The 15,154-nt window shown below is 33.2% G+C and overlaps 1 protein-coding gene across 1 annotated transcript; it reads left to right on the forward strand.

Moving 5' to 3' along the window:
• Positions 1–7,484: 7,484 nt before the first annotated feature.
• Positions 7,485–14,993, forward strand: LOC140795461 (calmodulin-binding receptor-like cytoplasmic kinase 3). The gene is made up of 7 exons (XM_073148017.1): positions 7,485–8,041; positions 8,430–8,687; positions 10,299–10,567; positions 11,820–11,985; positions 12,076–12,165; positions 13,634–13,932; positions 14,496–14,993. The coding sequence occupies exons 1-7, from the start codon at positions 7,690–7,692 to the stop codon at positions 14,703–14,705; spliced, it is 1,644 nt and encodes a 547-aa protein (XP_073004118.1). The 5' UTR covers positions 7,485–7,689; the 3' UTR covers positions 14,706–14,993.
• The last annotated feature ends 161 nt before the right edge of the window (positions 14,994–15,154 follow it).

Here is a 15,154-nt window from a genome sequence, read left to right on the forward strand (position 1 = left end):
TAAAGCTATTTTTTATTTTTGATACATACTTATTTACTAGAAACTGAATTATTTACGGTTTAGTTAAAAGTAAACTTACTAGATAAAACAATTTCATGGGTATCAATGTTTTGGTACTCAGAGATGAGAACTATGCTCTTGTTGAAATATGAATCCGTAGTTAAATTAAATAATTGTAATGCAAGGAGGGGGTGTTTGTCCAAGGGAGCATAATAAATATTCCATGGATTATGCTTTGCAAATCTAGATGTAGGAAATTGCTACCGGACACTTGGCAGCCTCCCATTGGGGACCAGCACTGATAAGTCTTTTTACATATACTCTGAATTCTGGGGTGACAAACTGACAATATATTATTTATTAAATAAATTATAAAAATATTATCGATTCGGATTATAAATAAAATTTCTTTTATTATAAAAAGTTATTTGTATTATAAATAAATTAAAAGGTAATAAATACGAGTAATCTGGTTAATCTGAATCCGATTAAACTCTACTCGACGTTCTAGTTTCAAATCTAGTACCTAAAATTTTTACCTAAGATATTTGATATTATTTGATTTTTTTTCTCAAAATTTTACTTCTCTAATAAAAAGTATAGATTGTTTGACCTATTACTAATTTTTACAAAGACACCCTCATATATAAAACTTCCAAAATATCCCTTAGTTATAAAAAAAATTGTCATAATTAGACGATGACCATCACTTTATTCCTACTGTAGATGAAAAAAATAGTTTGCATTGTTCTTTGTTCCTACGGTCAGTAATAAAGTTCCGCAAAGTATAAGAGTTTGCATTGTTCTTTGTAGTCATATAAGATTTTATTTATGGGACCATCCAAGGTATAAGTATCATTCTTTTAAAAAAAAAATTAATATATATAATATTACTTTTTTTGAAAGAGAGTAACAGGTGTACAACTTTTTGAGTTATTGACCAAATTAGCCCTAATCCAAATTTTATATACCTAATTAGATAAAAATACTTATAAATTAATTTACTGATCTTATTATTATTTTTATTATGGCAAACCAACATATCTAAGAAAAAGAAAATAAAAATATGGACTTAAGTATCAGATTAAATATTATTATGTTTAGTGCCTTCTGAAAAGAAAAATACTGAACTTATCTCATCTTATAAGTTTAATATTATCTTTTTTTATCAATAATAAGTTTAAAGTGTAATTAATTTAATTAAATAAAGTCTGGGGAAGGGTCAGTATGGTCAGAAACTTTTCAACTTTTTGGGATCGAATTTGCTTTATTAATAAATAATGCTATTGCATGTGAATGCATGGGCCAAAGTCAAAGGCAAACATAATCTAGAAGCTGCCAGGTAACAGCAACAGAAGAGGAATAGGAAGATATAATAATGGTGTCCCTTAGATTATTATACCAATTAGTCTTAAAAGGTCTGGTTTACTTTAGAAAATAAGTTTAATTTTAGAATTTTGTATCTTTCATGTTATCATCAAAATAAAATCTTTATTCTTAAAATAATTATTCTTATGATTACTTATATTTTAAAATAAGAGTGTAATAATTATGATCTTTTTATTGGTGACATGAATAGATGAAAAATATTGCACAGCATAAAAGTAGATAGTATACATGAGATTTAAACTCAATTTGTGTAGAAAACCAAGCTTTGATATCATGTTAAACACTTGATTAACATTATCAAATTCTTTGAAGACATTTATGTTAGAAATGTGTCCCATTTTATTTAATGGTGAGAATAAATAACTTTATCCTTCTCCTCTCAAAATTGAAGAAAGATTTCTTGAACTCTTTCTTATTCCCAACAAGCAATAGAGAATTGCTTGTCCAACTAGTGACAATCAACATCTCAAGAAAGCAACAGCATCAACTTTGAGTCTCTATCAAGGAGACAAATTTAGTATCCTCCACCATTCTAATATCCAGTGCTAGCTCTCAAGTAGAATAACAAAGAAAAGATAACATTATGGGGGGAAATTTGAGAACCTCATCAATGCAATAGCATAATTACTTGTTTTTGTTAATCATAAGAGAGGTGCTAACTATAACGGAAAATTATAATTTACCTCCTGTATTTTGAATGGATAATAACTTATTCCTCTGTGATTCATTGACACTAATATTTTTCGTCATAAAAAAATTGTTACATGATCAGACTATCCTTATCATTTTCAAAGCAAATTATATTTCTATAGAGATAATTAAATCTTTTCACATCCCGTTAGCGTTTGACTGACGGTTATAACTCAGCATGGATCACAAAGGAGTTAAAGTTTGAACTACGTCTACATAAGTAAGTTAATTGAAAATTACCCTAATTAAAAGTTGGGCTATCTTATAGCATGAGCAACGCAATAAAACTAGCATTATTTGCAATTAAGGTGAGGTTACAAGGCTTTCTATTATAAGTCTCATTGAGATGTCATCCCATAGAAGAAGAAAAAATGTAGGAATTATTAAATTTCCTCATGCCAACTTGCAAAATGCAATCATAGGGGATAAATGGGCAAATGTTTAAAATATATATATATATATATATATATATATATTATCTGAACAGAGAAAAACTAGAAACATATAGTTTAAAATGCATGAAGTTTAATCAAAAGGATAATTTGGCAAATGTTGTTAGAAGTAACAATCTGATTCCAAAGAGTCACAAATCAAAAATCCGATCTCTCTTTCGGATGCAGACTCAAACTTAAAGACTCGACTCTAGAAGGAATGAACCAAGTTTTTCTTTGTATAATTATGCAGACACCATTTCGGGTTTGAAACTAATTAATAGTTACATTGTGAAGAGATGCACCATTTGGGTCGGGTTCAACCAACTAACTGATTATCGAAGGCACCACTTCGACCAAACCAGATTTGAACCCGTATAAATTAGACTTGACCCGTGCGTGCGAACCGAACCGAGCCGACCCGGGCCGGGCGGCGCGCGTGTGTGAGTTAAGTTGCATAGTAACATTTATCCATAAAATAGGTACCCCTTTTGGGGCCCAAAGCCCATAAGAAGTTTGTTACTTATATACCATACTAACATTTCTTAAATATCCAATATGGTTTTAAATTTACTTTTCTTTATTTTTCATTGCCATGATACCCACTTCAGAGCCAATTTTCATTCACTTCTCTTCATGGATTTGACTAAGTGAATATTTGACAATAAAGTACACTTTGAGCTAAATTAATTCCACCATTAAACCATCATTAATAATGTGTGGGCTCCACTTAAAACTTAGCTCAAAGTTAATAAAAATTTATGTCAAATACATGAAATTATCAACAAATGTTTCTAAGTAAAAGCATGGTCTAGACTTCACATGCATGTAGTTGGCATCAACTAAGAAAAATTAATTGAGATTTGGTAGGTTGATCAAAGAATAATTATTGATGGCCACCTCATTGTCTTGAACAGAGAGGTTGGCATTGCCATCTAATTTCTTATGGCATTGCCATTATAAAGTATATAATGTTTAGTTTTGGGTCTTGTTTGATATGAAATTGCCTTGAAAACTAGTATCTAATTGAAAATGGTCCTAATAATAATAACTTTTTTTCTAAATTATATTTTAGATTTTGGGTTGAACTTGACTTTAATCCTATATTTTTGACTTTAATGTGTTTGAAAAATAAGATACAGAAGACTATTTATCAAAAGAAGTCTAAAATTAATAATTTGAAACTGAGATCGAAACTTTGAACCATGATCGTAACTTTTTAATTAATATTTATTAATTAGTAACATATAAACCTCCACTACTCGAGATTCAAAATGTGAGTTAGCCGAATATTACTCTATATATCATAACTTCATAAATAACTATAAAATCTAAATCATAATTCTTTTGTTTAAAGTCAATCCTCACGTAACTCTATAATGGGAAAAAAAATTTGGAAGAATTTTGATATAATTCTGGTTTTTGATCTCATTCCGCTCATAAAAATCTTTGGATAGCTAAAAATCTTGACAGGAAAGTGCTCACTTATATGCTAATGATTGATTCAGTAGAAAATTTATATTTGTAGTGAAGTGACAAATAAGCTATGTGTAAAAATAAATTATATTGGTTAGTATATAACTTTTAAAATTCTATCTTTTATAAGAGAACATTTCATAATAGTGTATAAAAGTAATCACTATAAGAAATTAAAACATGAATTTCTATATAGTTATATTTTTCTACTATATAAAGAATATACGAATATATGCATAGTTTTATGTTATGCTACCTTAAAATATATATGAGTATTGCATAGTTAAGATATTATATTTTATCCCATATGGTTTGGCCTAAATTCACTTCACGTTTCTTATAGTTTTATTTGGATTACTTTAATTTTCTATGGCTATATTCAAATTAAAACTATTATTTTTATTATTATATTTGATAAAATTATATGATAAATTTAAAGATACTTATTAGAAACAAAGTTATAATAATTGTATAAATTTTTTAACGCATCTAAAATAATTTTGATCTAAATTTAAATGAGAAAGATATAAAAAATATATATAAATTTTTAATATATTTGTCATTCTAAATTCGATCAGTATTATTTTAAATGTATTAAAAATATCTTCAAATATGATTATGATAATTATACACATTCCCAGTCTGTCTATGATGTAGCACTAGGCATATTTATTTTAAATTTTATATAATTTTGTATTTAATAAATATCTTTAAATTCGACTTATAATTTGGTTAAAAATAATAGAAAAATTTGCAGTTGAATTTTAATCCATATATTAAAAAGTAAAGTAACATAAATAAAATTATATGAAAGTAAAGTGAATTTAGGATAACCATAAGAGGGGTAAATATAATTTTTTTTATTTTCTACTATCATAAAAAATACATGAATTTCTACGCAGCTTAATTTTCTACTACTATTAAGAATAGATTGATTTTGTCTAGTTATTCCCTTATTGAATTTAAAAAATAACACTAGATATACTTTGTCCCTACTAATGCAATCCTTAAATACAACCAATGAACAACATAAACTTAGTTTAATATCAATATATTAAAATATTAATACTATGCTTAATATCATTTAACTACTTGTATAAAAATTCTTTCCTAGTATGTGAGACCTCCAAATAGCCTCTAACTCTTTCATTTTCTTTTTTCGATCATTATTTTTCCTTACATTCCCACATAGATTGCTACCGTTAGAGAGAGATTTTATGGTTTATCAACCGAAACATATGATTTTAATCAGAGAAGAGAGATATTTGTCCATGAACCCACTATATATAGAGTGTATTCCTATTAATTTCATAAAAGATAAAACTCATTTTTCCGGTCTTTTTATTATTTTATATTACATCAAAGATAATTATTACACTTTTAATTCAGAATACAGTAAACGTAAGAATAATTATTTATATAATAAAGGGATAATTTACTTTCCACTCCCTGAACTATCACTCATTTTCATACTGACTCCCTAAACCTTTTTTTGGTACGCACTAACCCCCTAAACTATCAGAAATACTCCACCCCGTGACGCCATTGACAGAATTTATGAATTGACCAAATTACCCCCTCCACTTATAATGACGAGATAATTAAATGTCTTCACTAATATTAAATATTTAATTTTTTTAAAATTCCTTTATTTCGCTCTACACTAAATCTCTTTCTAAACAAAATTCCTAATCCTCTTTCTAAACAAAATCTCTAATCCTTTTTCTAAATAAAATTCCTAATCCTCTTTCTAAACAAAATCAAACCACATCCTCCTTCATTCCTCTCCTCTCCGATCACATCTCACCCCAACAAGGGATGATGCACGAACGAGGCGGTCGGTCGCTGCCACCATTGTTGAGCTTGGTGTTGTGGGCCTCGTTGAGGCTGACGGGGAAGCTGTGGTTGGCTAGCCTTGAGGAGGCAGGTGAACGACGATGACATGGACGATGAGGAGGGGGTGACTGCGATCATCTTCATCTCCTTCTTCTTGGTGGTTTCATCATGCAACAGCATGAAGGCGTGGGAGGTGTGGAGGAGAAGCCGATGCTAGAGGCGTCGGAAGAGGTCGAGATGGCGCGGGGTGTTGGCGGTCAATAGTGGCTCTTGCGAGCTCTCGATGACCCCACCTGTCTTGCCGGTGGTGGTGGTGGAGCTCACGGTCGATGGCGGCTCTTGTGAGCTCTCCGATGACCCCACCCATCTCGCCGATGGTGGTGGAGCTGGCGGTTGATGGCGGCTCTTGTGAGCTCTCCGATGACCCCACCCATATCGCCGGTGGTGGTGGAGCTGGCAATCAATGGCAGCTCTTGTGAGCTCTTCGATGACCCCACCCATCTCGCCGATGGTGGTGGTGGATCTGGCAGTCAATGGCGGCTCGTGCGAGCTCTCCGATGACCCCACCCGTCTGTCGGTGGTGGTGGTGGTGGAGCTGACGGTGACGATGGTGGTGGAATGGTAGTGGTGGTGCTAGAGGGAAGGTGGAGGGTTTGGTGCTAGTGGTTTTGCTAAAGGGAGGGTGGAGGGTTTAGCGACGACAGCGATGGTGGTGGTGGAGCTAGCAATGGCAGTGGGTAGGGCGGAGGGTTTGGTGCTAGTAGCATAGGAGGTGTGGGTAGTGGTGGTTTTGGTGGAGGAGATGGTGGCGGTGTTAAAGGGAAGAAGAGAGGTTATACAGGGGTATTTTTGTTATAATAAAAATTCTCTTAGTTGCTCATAACTTACACACGCTTCTCTGAGGTAATTTCATCATATTATTATTATGTGACTGTCACGTGATAATTTATTAACGAAACCCTAATGGAAAGGGTCAAGTAAGGTATTTCTGATAGTTCAAGAGGTCAGTGTATATAAAAAATAATAATTAAAGGGTCAATATGAAAATGAGTGATAGTTTAGGAGGTAAAAAAAGAATTATTCCTAAATAAATACCCTATTTTAGGAATAATAAAAAGAAATATCTATTTCATATTTGACTTTATTGTTAAAGTAAACGAGAAGAAAATGAGTAGTTTGATTTTAGGTATAATCACCCTAAATAATAAAATAAATAACACATATTCTCATATATTTCCCTTGCAATTAACCCATGTATAAGTGTGATTGGGGGAATGCTAATCTTGTCATAAATCTGTTAACAACTTTAAATCTACGTGTTAAGACATTTCCATCTTATTTTCCCATTTCTAAAGTTTTGAAAATTTATTAGATCTAACTTTCACATTCCTAATTGAGCTCACATTCCTAATTGAGCTCACATTACCACATATATCTTATAGTGAAAGCTAAACTATTCTAACTCTAGTTGTCCTTAGTTTATTGGAGGGGCCTACTTAAAAATAGTTGGCGTGAGAATAACGCGGCGTATTGTTCTCCCCCAATTTCTTAACTTACCCAACCCACCGCCTCTTCCGTAGTTGAATACCACAAATTCACTGACCAGATGATAACGTCACCCCGCCAATTCCTATAACCGGAGCCGCCGGTTCCCAGGTTGCTTGTGCTCTGCTATTCTTTTTCCAGGCCAGCTGCAGAGAGCCCCGAGAAAGCCCTCGGCTTCTAAGTTTGGATTGGGGAGCGTTTCCTTTTTCGATCTTTTTTCGAGGTGGGTCTAATCCAATCCGTCGAATTTGGGGTGGGGCGAGGTTAAATTTGGCGCAAGATGAGATCTTTTGGGGATATGGAGGTCCCTGTCTATCTTTAAATGAGATTTTCTTTTAGGGGTTTCGGTGCTCAGATTGCGTTAAAGATGTCTGCGATTGCTCTGGGCCTCTTGCTGTTGGTATCGCCTTTGAATTTGGTTTCTGGGTCGGCTCGCTACCTTTGCAAAGATTGTGGTGTCGATCAGGTTGTGTACTTTGAGGATTCTGACGCACACTATCTTTCCATTAATCAGAATGAGATTGGGGATGCTGTTCTTGCTTGTGAGGTGTTGAAATCCTATTCTAAGAATGGGTGTTTCAACTGTGACCTGCAAGTGGAAGCATGGAGAGAGATTATTAAGGAGTTTTGTAGTGGAGATTTATTACCAAGAGAGGAGTGCATTACTACTACCGGTAAGCTCTACTCAAATGGATCATTTGTAATTTGGTGTAATTTTAATATGTGTGTGTACTCTATTTACTAGCAATGGAGAGGAAGTTAAATTGCACCTACTTAAGTGTTAAAATGGAGAGCAAGTTGAGATCTTTTGAACTAAATCCAACTTCCAGTTTCTCCAGCTTTTTTATTGAAAAATAATATCTTTATCTTGATTGATGTTTTTTTACTTTATTTATACTTCACCTATCTGATGAGAAGAATAGTAGTCAACTTATTTCCAGCTGAACCTTGCTATGATTTTCTTCTTTTCCTTGTGGACACTGATTGAATTGCTTTGACTGCTTATACCAGTGTGCAAACTAATCTGCTATCAAACATATATTTCTTTTATCTGTTATGCAGTGGATCTACATAGAAAGGCAGCGAGAAAACTTTTGCGGCATTTATCAGTGAATGCCTCAAACCTTGATTATCCGAGCAACGAGAAGGATCACTTCCAAGAAAATGCACAAGGTCATAATGTTTATTCAGAGCCAGATAATCATCCATTGGCTGTACCAGGAATTATTCTTTTATGTTGCGGTTTGCTCTGTCCTTGCTTTCATCCTAAAAGAAAAGAAGCAAGTGAGCATAATGTTCTGCCCAATCAGCTAAATTCATGTGAGACATTCCAAATTTTCAGTTATTTTTTCTTGTCACCTGAAATCCTCTTTGTTTGAGCAAAAGTACTAGATATATGATTCTTTTATCATTGTACTGCAACCTGCTTTTTTTCCCTTTGTGCATTGTAGCACTTTCTGTATAATTATATAACTAAGTTGGCTTCTCTCGCTTATATCATAAAATAAATGTTAGAAAAGTACAATACATCTCCAACTTTCTTTAGTTTCAGATGGTAACGAATTATGTCAAGAGTTTATGCTATTTATTAGTAAATGAATTCAGATATTGCTTACTAACTGGTTGCTACTTAGACTTTTAAGTTTAGCCTTTAAATGATATTTGCACTTATGCAGAATTAAGTGGGGGTATTCTATTTTTAGGATTAATTATAGCTGATTTCACTATGCTCTTAAATGTCCTAAACATTTTTTTATTTTATTTTTAATGATTTATGTTCCACTTCTATGACTGTGTAACAATTTTACCTGTTCAATAATTTTATTTGGTACTTTTTCTGGATCATTGTGACTTTTTGGTTTACATCTTTGAATTAATATTTCTGTGAAGTCAATTGTTTCATTGAAAGCATGCAACCGAACTTCATTTTGACATGCAAATGCAGTATGACATCCTATCAAGTTGTTCTGGTTGCACAAGACGTACCTACCTAACTATGCACAATATCTTAGAGAATTTATTGTTGGGAGTAACAATCTGATTCCAAAGAGTCACAAAAAATCCTATCGAAAATAAGTAAATAAATTAAATAAACTTATAGATTACAGAATATAAAATTCTATATAATCGAGTCTAGTGTTGGACTTAAACAGGCTCGACGAAAAGATGCAATTGGTCACGAATGAATGCACCATTTCGGGTTTGAAATCAATTAATAGTTATATTGTGAAGGGATGCACCATTTCAGGTCGGGTTCAACCAACTAATTGATTAATTAATTGTTCTAATCGAAGGGACACACTACGATTTCGAGTAGGTTCAACCAACTAACCAACTCGAACTAGACGAACCAGACCAGATTTGAACCCTTGCATAGTACCATAATACTATTTATCCATAAAATAGGTACCCCTTTTGGGGCTCAAATTTTATAAGAAGTTTGTCACTTATATACCATACTAAAATTTCTCAAATATTCAATATGGTACTAAATCTACTTCTCTTTATTTTTTATTACCATGATACCTACTTTATAGCCAATTTTCATTCACTTTTCTTCATAGATTTGACTAAATGAATATATGATAATAAAGTACTTTTTAAGCTAAATTAATTCCACTATTAAACCATCATTAATAATGTGTGGGCCTCATTTAAAACTTAGCTCAAAGTTAATAAAAAAATTATGTCAAATACATGAAATTACCAACATTTATGAGATACTTTTGTGCCATAAATTGGTACCTGTTCTCCTAATAGATAAAGCAAATGTAATTTCATATTCTCAAGGTCTCTGTACTCTTACAACTAGGTGTCTTTGAATGTAAATCACTATTGTTCCCATAAATTCAATCATTTTAGAATTATTCCAACTAATTATTAGCAAGTTTTGGACTAAGCAAACAATTCTCTTTTCTGATTCTTTTGCAGTGGATTCTCAATCATCTTTTGAAGTAAGCACATCCTCTGAAAAGATTCCACCAACTCCACGTAGAGTACCTCCTAGTCCATCTAGATTTTCTATGTCAATGTCACCTCAAGTGTCTAGCATTGGATCAGTACAGTTGAGCATTCATCAGATTGTCAGGGCTACTCAGAACTTTTCACCTTCACTGAAGTTAGGGGAAGGAGGATTTGGAACAGTATACAAGGCTGTACTGCCAACTGGTCAAGTTGTTGCTATTAAGCGAGCGAAGAAGGTAATCATTTCTGCTTCTGTTGCATATTTGTTAAAGTAAAAAAATTAATAGATGTTGATACCTAAGTTAGATGCTACTGTACAAGCATGGTTCTCATTCTTGGAACCCACTTACATGATAATGTTGACTTATATGGATTGCATGTCCTAGTACTTATTTACTTTTGCAGTTTTATTTTTATTTATTTTTACAAGATACATCTCTACAGCTATTCCATATAGATGATTTGCTTTCTAGTGGGAGAAGAGATCTTTTTTTCAAGAGGGTTATCAAAGTTATATCTATAAGAATGCACATGATAATTTTAAATCAGATCTTTGTAAGTATTTAGGTGCGATGCGCAGCAGAGATGTTTGGCGAACAACAATAACTAGAATTCTAAACCAGTACATTGCATTCTAGCAAAAATCATCTCAACCTATAACACTTTTTTGAAATGCTGTACATCTCTACACTATGATACTAGTCTAGAACTCTAGAAGATAAAGGTTGTGATTCTAGATATAAATTCTTGTTATCTGACAGCATTTTAGGCAATAGATCGTCTGTTAAAAATAAGTCATGAGAACAGAGGAAAAAAGAGTTCACCTTGCATCTAACAACTTTTAGAGGTGATTAGATCATATGAAATCATTTCTCATCAAGCAAGCTGAAGGAATATTTGGGCAGTGGAAGACTGGAAGCATTTAATTCCCGAGCAAAAGAGAAAAAATAAAGAAGGTTGATCTAAAGTGATACTATGTGGAAGCCTGACAGGGAAGTCCTTGCTAGTGAATACACTACTTAGCAAATGTTTGGAGGTCCACAAGATCTCACTGAGGTTTACTTTTTCTTCATTTAATGCACACTCAGCCACTTTCATGAACCGATTCAGTTAGTGCATAAAATGAGTATCTTACAGTTCTACAAATTTTCATATCCTTTAGTTACATGGTTTTGACTTTACAGAGTAGACAAACATGCTTTCTCTATTAGTGTTCGTAGAAAATAAACTATGACTTAGAGAATTTATCATGTTGACTTTTGGAATATGTAAGTGAATGTGGTATTGTTCATGTCAACCCTCATTTAGTTGATGTAACTTTATAATGGTAAGAGAACATTTGCCTGTGGCTTGCCAAACTCTAAGATACCTTGATATTCAGAGCTGGCTTCCAGTCCCAATGCTTTCTTCATGTCCTTTATGTGTTAATTAGTTGATAAATTTTATAATTTTTCTGGCGGCCCTCTGTTCATTATAAGCTTTTGACAGGATCAATTTCCAGCTATGGGAGATGAATTCAATAATGAAGTTGAATTGCTTGCAAAAATTGATCATAGGAGCTTAGTGAGGTTACTAGGTTACACAGACAAAGGAAATGAGCGCATTATCATCACTGAATTTGTTCCAAATGGTACACTCAGAGAGCACCTAGATGGTAAGTTGCATTTACACTTGTTATCTTATTTTATTTTATTTTACTTATTTTTATATTTATGAAATGCTTTTGTACATGCAACTGTTGCAGGGCAGCGTGGGAAAATTCTTGATTTCAACCAACGACTGGAAATAGCTATTGATGTCGCTCATGCACTGGCTTATCTCCATCTATATGCAGGTAGGGTTGTCAATATAAAAAACAGATGTCCTTATTGAACATAAAACTATCTGACAGGTTTTCTTATCCTTCTAGAAGTCCCTTCTTTTTCTACGACTGAGTTCAATATCATTTATTTAGTATGAATGAAGTCAATGAACATGGCTGCCAAAGACATCAATTCAGAAATATTCCTTTAACCATTTGTTTTGAACATAGCTTATGATAATTTCGTTTTTGTGGAATGAAAACATTGAAGCACTTTTATGTTTCATTTTTCTCATTTACGAGCAGCATAAGACATACTCTATGCTTATTAGAAGTTTCTGAAAACTAGCATGCCAAGTTCATGAAGAACAGGCATTTCATTTCAATCTTTACTCTTCAGATCAAAACCTAGCATGTCAAGGTTCCTGTTCCTTACCAACAGAGTGGCACCAACTTATTTTGTGCTTCTCAAAGTCTCATTGGAATTGTTGGAATTATGTCCTTTGTTAATCAAGAGTTGTAACTATCATGGAACCTTCCGTTTGTAGTCTATTTAGTATTCATGCACCAAAGAGGTTAGGATGTTCTTAAAGTCTAAAGTCTCTAGGTGGTCAGAAGTTGCATAAAATCATAAAGTTCACCTACTTCATTGAGGAAGACAGTAATTTACGAGAAGTTAGTAGTAGGAAATATAGGTAAGACAGTAATTTTTGGTCAAGGTTCTAACATTCAAGTGTAACAACATTTATTTCTGCAGAGCCTTTTTTAGAAGTTGACTTTGGAAGACAAATTTGCGTGACCAGAATGTTTAGATGGATGAGTAGTGTTTGTGGGGAAAAAAAGGAAACGATAATAGCAGACAAAAGTTAGGGTGAGCATCCATAGAAGATAAGTTACACAGCAATCAATTAAGATGGTGTGGAGATCTCCAACAAAGAACCCACATTAATGCACCAATTATTCATTTAATTAGAGGATTTCTAAGGCAATGAGAAGACCGAAACTGAAGTCGGAAGAAGTAACGAGAAAAGACATGTGAGCTCTTGATTTGACACCTTTATTGATGACACATGATGTCTTAAGACTCTAAACTAGCTAAATGAGTAAATTTTTTTTCTATTTGGGGCTCATTTCAAATGACTAGAAAAGACATGAGCTCTCTCTCTCTCTCTCTCTAAATATCACACACACATACATGCACACAACACACTCACACTTGCTCTCTCACTTGGATACACTCACAAAAACAGAAAAGCATGCACATACACAGAGAAGGACCATTGGTACTCTCAGTTATTGATGCATATGTCCTGTACCTTGGTGCTTGCAACTTCTATTCTTCATTTAGTATACTTCAAATCTTGTTCTGGTGGTGGACTAGTATATATATGATTTACTTTCTAAGTCTTCTTAGCCTGTTTGCTTATTCTCCATTCATCTGCTGCACCAGCTATGATACTTAGAATTAACACTTCGGCTCTGAATGTGACAATGTAAACAGAAAAGACAATAATCCATCGAGATGTTAAGTCATCAAACATTCTGCTGACAGAAAACTATAGAGCCAAAGTATCTGACTTTGGATTTGCAAGAAGTGGTCCTACTGACACAGAGAAGACCCATATCTCAACAAAAGTGAAAGGAACAGCTGGCTATCTCGATCCAGAGTACCTGAGGACTTACCAACTTACGCCTAAGAGTGATGTGTTTTCCTTTGGTATACTACTAATAGAAATACTTTCTGCAAGGCGCCCAGTAGAAGTGAAGAAAGTTCCAGAAGAGAAGATTACTGTCAGATGGGTAAGCAGTAGGATCCTTCTTGAATGCAAATAATCATTCAGTAGAAATATTTCTGGAAAGTCATATATCCACTGTAAAGTGTCAACTTTCTCAAAAAAAATTACAGGGTCTTACTTAGTTTGTGTTAGAATAGTGTTTGAATGCAAAATATAAAAGCTACTGTTTTTTAACAGCCAAAATAACTGTTTTTAGAATGTTAAAAATTGTTTTTAGAATAGTTAGTGAGTTAATATGGTATCAGAACAGAGGTCTTGGGTTCGAATCTCACCAGATTCATATGTTATTTAAAATATATCATCTTCACTTATGTAAGTTAAAGTTCACTTATTGGACTTCTCAAAATTTCTCAAACATAAAAACGGGGAGGAATGTGAGAATATTAAATTTTTAAAAATTATTTATTAAAACCTTAAGTTTTCAAAGTAATTGATGAGTTAACAGTTTAGTTCTAAGATATACTATTATACATCTTGGTGTCATGGATTAGCCTCATAATGATGTGAAGGGAGCCTTATGCTCTAGGAATCTTGGACATCATTTTACTGAAGAATTACCTTGTGCAGGCTTTCAAGAAATTTAACGAGGGCAATGTGAAAGTTATTGTAGATCCTTTGTTGGAAGAAGCAATAGATGACAAGGTAATCGAAAAGTTGCTTAGTTTGGCATTCCAGTGTGCTGCTCCTACACGTTCCGATCGCCCTGACATGAAAGAAGTTGGAGAACAGCTATGGGAAGTGAGAAAAGAGTACGTGAAGAGTCTCAGAAGCATATGAAGTTCCTCTTCCATCTGAACACTGTGAATGCATTGAACAGTATAAAGAAATTTAGTGCTACGCCCTTTTATCTGGGATAGGATGTCATGATGAACTCAAATTTCTTTATTTCTTTCAACTTTACGATTCCATATTACGATCATTTTGCGGTAGAAATACTTCGGTGGTTAGATTCATAAGATCAGCTATCCTTTTTCAGATGTATTGTGTTCTGTAAATACTGGGAATATCTATTGTTGATGCTACTAGTAGTTGTACTTCATATAAATTCATTAGGTTATTCTTCCATTGGTCTGAGTTTTTATTCTTGAAAATCTATGAAAACCACAGTACCTTTTGCTTTTATTGACATTAACACCTTGACATTAGCTTGCTTAATTGATAATTACTATAACAATTAGTTAAATTAACTATATATGTGTAATGATCCTAGTGCCCTTTAAGTTAAC

This window comes from Typha latifolia, chromosome 9 (assembly GCF_019914945.1).
Source record: "Typha latifolia isolate L0001 chromosome 9, TyphaL0001v2, whole genome shotgun sequence".
Taxonomy (NCBI): Eukaryota; Viridiplantae; Streptophyta; class Magnoliopsida; order Poales; family Typhaceae; genus Typha; species Typha latifolia.

Bases quoted from the DNA above. Each gene is read 5' to 3' on its own strand.
- LOC140795461 (XM_073148017.1), top strand. From the start codon at position 7,690: ATGAGATTTTCTTTTAGGGGTTTCGGTGCTCAGATTGCGTTAAAGATG. The intron at 11,986-12,075 runs GTAAGTTGCATT...CAACTGTTGCAG, and splicing joins ACTCAGAGAGCACCTAGATG to GGCAGCGTGGGAAAATTCTT. The intron at 12,166-13,633 runs GTAGGGTTGTCA...CAATGTAAACAG, and splicing joins TTATCTCCATCTATATGCAG to AAAAGACAATAATCCATCGA.